The sequence below is a fragment of the Lactuca saligna genome, chromosome 1, assembly GCF_052625555.1.
Source record: "Lactuca saligna cultivar CGN05327 chromosome 1, ASM5262555v1, whole genome shotgun sequence".
In the NCBI taxonomy this organism is placed as follows: domain Eukaryota; kingdom Viridiplantae; phylum Streptophyta; class Magnoliopsida; order Asterales; family Asteraceae; genus Lactuca; species Lactuca saligna.
This window is the reverse complement of record NC_136417.1, coordinates 193,836,427-193,841,022: the sequence shown is the minus strand read 5'-3', so window position 1 is coordinate 193,841,022 and position 4,596 is coordinate 193,836,427. Positions and strand designations below refer to the sequence as shown.

Here is a 4,596-nt window from a genome sequence, read left to right as displayed (position 1 = left end):
GCATTTAGAACTCAATGAAGTACTTGGGATTCATGGAGCATGTGACAAAGGAACAGATCTTCTATGAAAGGAATGGATCATCAGACAAAGGAACGGATCAAGAGAGAAAGGAACAGACCTTCCAAAAGGAGGTTTGGAGCAAGCTGGAGCAACATGGAGAAACTTGGAACAATATGGAGTAACATGGTCCGACATGTTGAGGCGAGGCGATGTTGAGCCATGAAGATGTTGAGATGTTGAGCCATCTTAATGAGATGTTGCACCATAATGGACCATCCTGCTAGACGATACAACGTCTCGATTCCTTTGATGGGCCATGTTGATCCACGTATTCTTAGAAGATGATCATGCTCATGAAATAAATCATGTTGTGTCACCATGATAGATGTTGGACCATTAGTGTTCATGATGCACCACATGTGCATCATGTTGCTCCATTATAGTCAAGGTGGTCCATCATGTGTTACTAATGGTCATGGGTTGTATGACATGGAAAATGTTCTGGAAGATGTTTCATGGCGTAATATAATTAGTCGTCACCATTCACATGTCTATGGGCTAATGGGCTTTGCCGATTAGGGGTTTAGTTATGATCCCTCAAGTATAAATAGGGATGCGTGCTAGGTCATTTGGTTTTTTGAATTATAGTGTGTTAAGCGAATCTCTCTATGAATTGTACTTGTAACCACTGTTTGAAAGCTTTAAAATAAAAATTACTCCCCTCCTACTCGTAGATGTAGGTCACAATAACTGAACCACATAAATATTGTGTTTTATATGCTTTTGGTTTTGCTAGTTATCTGATTTACTTCCTAATAAATCAAATAAATGATTTTCTCGGATTATAGTTTTAACTTTGCCTTGAAGAATAAAAAGATTTATATTATGGGGGTGTTTGGCTTAGCTTCTTAAAGTCCAAAAGTCCTTTTTGGAAAAGTTACAAAAAGTTAGGATTTCCTAACTTTTCCAAAAAGTTGATTTTCCTTATATAAAAACTCCAAAAATAATTTTTAAAACTAGTTTACCAAACATTTTTTTTTTTTTTTTTTTTTTTTTTTTTTTTTTTTTCAAAAAAGAACTTTTAACTGTGAAAAACTAAACCAAATACCCGCTTTGTTTATGTTGGGCACGGACTCAAAATAGGATAAAATCTCTTCAATCTGCAACGCCCAATTTATGAATAAATTAGTGATGGCACCGAGAAACCGTTGTTCATCTTCACCGCCGTTTAATGAAGTCCATCCAAGGCAGGTAATTACAAAATGCTAAATAATATTTAATTTGATTATTAATCGAACAGTTAATAATATATAACGTTGTAACAGGTATAGTAGACGGTGGCTTGGTTATAATTTACAATAGTATTGTAAGTACCGCGTGGCATTAAAATATATTATGTCGACCGACCGATTCTCGAATGAAGTGTGTCCTATATATAGACGCAACCTATCATCAAGAAATAAATACGTTCAACTCAATTATGTTTCAATTGTCTTCACTCCTTCCTCTCTCCTTGTTCTTTATCTTCTTCATCGTCAAAAAATGTTACCAGAAAAGGATCCTACTCCCTCCGGGTCCTCCAAAGCTTCCATTCATCGGTAATATGCACCAACTTCTCGATCCTGCACCACACCGAGTCCTCCATCAATTGGCCACCAAATATGGTCCAATCATGCACATGAAGCTAGGCTTCGTATCCACCATTGTTGTGTCCTCAGCTGATGCTGCTAGACAGATCATGAAGACTCATGACAACATCTTTTCTAACAGGCCTAAGCTCGTGGCTCCAAAAATCTTAGGGTACAACTATACCGACATCGCGTTTGCCCAATATGGGTCTTACTGGAGACAGCTTAAGAAGATATGCCTCATCGAACTCTCAACAGCAAAGAGCATGGATTCGTCAAGGTTTATACGTGAAGAAGAAGTGAAATCTCTTGCTCTCTCGATTAGTAGAACCTCCGAAGAACCAATAAACTTGTCGGAAAATCTTTTTGCCTTGAATCATAACATCATCACTCGGACTACGTTTGGTGATAAGTTTGATGATGAATTGAGGTTCCGGTTAGCAATTAGGGAAGGGACGACTTTGGCTGCTGGATTTCAGATCGGGGATTTCTTCCCTTCGCTTGGTTTCGTTGCTAAATTCACCAGAATGAACGAAAGGATGGAAAAGTGTCATGCGGAGCTTAGTAGCATCATGGACGAAAAAATACAACACCATATTGAACAACGTAAAATCGACAAACCAGAACATGAGCAGCTTGTAGATGTTCTTCTCCGGCTTAAGGAAGAAGGAGGCCTTGATGAACCATTGACAACCGATAACATAAAATCTGTCCTTTTGGTAAGTCTTTGATTTATTTATCAAGTCCTTATTTCTATAAAATCTTTGTACCCACATGGATATTACATACCTATGAGTTATTTTAAGGCGCCATGATAGGATAAAACAGGATAGACTTAGTATTATGTTTCAGCCGTTCGTTGAATATAGACAAAAGGGATGTCGATGACACTAAAATTGCATCTGTTTTCCAACCCAAATTATGTGGGTGAGGGGATCTCTTGTCTATTCAAAAGATATGAAAAACATCTCCATAATTTCAACTGACAAGGGAGTAACATCCAATACCATCACCTCCTTTACCCTTATTTATACTAAAATTAACAGATAGTATCCTAAACTAACACAAATAAGGCTTAAAAAGAAAGTTTCAAAAATTGCCCCTGGGACTAAAACTATCCCAAGTTTCTGAATTATCCCTAACAGCCGCTAAATAATGCTAGTGGCTTTGTGAGACGAATATCATTGCTAATGGCTTCGTACGTTAACACAGTTGATGCATGTTAAAGGATCTCTGACACGTAAGTGTGTGGCTCAGTATTTTTAGACAATAGAGGTGTGATGCACATGCATGTCGCTAAATTCTTTACATGTCGGTTTTCATTAAGCATTGTATATTATATATAGGACGTGTTCACGGGAGCCAGCGAAAACTCATCAAACATAGTGGAATGGGCGATGACAGAGATGATACGAAACCCTAACGTGATGAAGAAAGCACAAGCAGAGGTGAGGCAGGTTATTAGTGAGAAAGTGAAACCAACTATAGAAGAAAATGATCTTCCGAAACTAAGTTACATGAAAATGGTGGTTAAGGAGACTCTAAGGTTTCACACGCCGGTTCCTCTGTTGCTCCCGCGGGAGTCCATGGAAAGCTGCACAATCGACGGCTACGAAATCCCTTCAAAAACCAGAGTTCTTATCAACTACTGGGCCATTGCACGTGATCCAATCAGCTGGAAAGATCCGAATGTGTTTGATCCTGATAGATTTAAAGACGAAACAAAAGATTATAGAGGCCATGACTTCGAGTACATTCCTTTTGGTGCTGGTCGCAGGGTTTGTCCTGGAATATCCTTGGGAATGGCGAATACCGAGCTCTCACTAGCTTCTTTGCTTTACCATTTTGATTGGAAGCTACCTCATGGGGAGAAACCTGAAGATGTAGACATGAAAGAGACGTGTGGAATGACATTATACAAGACTTGTAGTCTACGACTAGTTCCTACTCTACGTTTTCCCGTATCAGTTTAGAGTTTTCGATACTGTTTGATTATGGCGGTCACTCTGGGATGGGTTGATCATGTATTAAAATACTAGGTTTCTTAATGTTTTAAATTCCAAACACTTCACGACATTAAGTGCTATAATTTGCGAAATGCTGTTGCTTTTTATATGGGAAAATAACTTACAAGGCCAACAAACTTAACATTTTATCTAAAAAGCTCAACTAAGTTACACTTTCCGGAAAGTCAAATAAGAGAAACAGATGACCATGGCTTATTACCGTATCGGAAAAATGATTTGTTAGACCAACAAAGTTTTCAAAACGTTTAAAAAACTCCAATCATGTTTTAACTGTTTAAAAAAACCCAACGAACTTAAACAAAACAAAATTGAGATTTTTTGAACGGTTTACAACTTTGTTGGACTTTTTAGACAAAATGTTAAGTTTATTGAGTTTTTTTGAACAAACAAAACATGATTGGGGTTTTTTTAATGATTTGGAAACTCCGTTGGGCTTTTAAATTATTTACCCTTTTTTATATTGTAATAATTTTATGTAGATATTGAATAATTAATCCTCCTAAAATTATAACTTAAATCTTTGCCATATATCTATTGATACGGCTATTTTGTCTCATATATGATGTATTGTTCTACCCAATGGAAATTGTGCCTCGGTAGCGTTAGACAGTCGAAATACCCTTCTTATTAGGCTAAACAGAGTGGGGGTTGCTACCCTCACTCACTAAAGTCGTTAAAAATGTAGTACACCGCCACCTAGCACTCGCTGGGGGTTGCTAGAAATTAGTCATTAAAGGCATGCCGAGATGTAAGAGAAAGCAATAAACTCTTCTAATTGGCTGAATTGAAATTTGGAGGATAGCTAGACTCTTTTTTTGAATTGATGTTGACGGCATCTCAAGAAATTATGTCATTAATATATATATATATATATATATATATATATATATATATATATATATATATATATATATATATATATATATATATATATATATGTT

At 36.7% G+C, this 4,596-nt stretch overlaps 1 protein-coding gene across 1 annotated transcript; it reads left to right on the top strand.

Moving 5' to 3' along the window:
* The first annotated feature begins 1,375 nt into the window (after positions 1 to 1,375).
* LOC145047131 (desmethyl-deoxy-podophyllotoxin synthase-like) lies at positions 1,376 to 3,726 on the top strand. The gene is made up of 2 exons (XM_078995373.1): positions 1,376 to 2,347; positions 2,975 to 3,726. Exons 1-2 carry the CDS (start codon positions 1,418 to 1,420, stop codon positions 3,599 to 3,601), a joined length of 1,557 nt encoding a protein of 518 aa, XP_078851499.1. The 5' UTR covers positions 1,376 to 1,417; the 3' UTR covers positions 3,602 to 3,726.
* Positions 3,727 to 4,596: the final 870 nt, after the last annotated feature.

What these genes read in the sequence shown, in the direction of transcription:
- LOC145047131 (XM_078995373.1), top strand. Translation starts at nt 1,418, where the DNA reads ATGAAGTGTGTCCTATATATAGACGCAACCTATCATCAAGAAATAAAT. An exon ending in ACATAAAATCTGTCCTTTTG is followed by an intron (nt 2,348 to 2,974) that starts GTAAGTCTTTGA and finishes TATTATATATAG; the next exon opens with GACGTGTTCACGGGAGCCAG.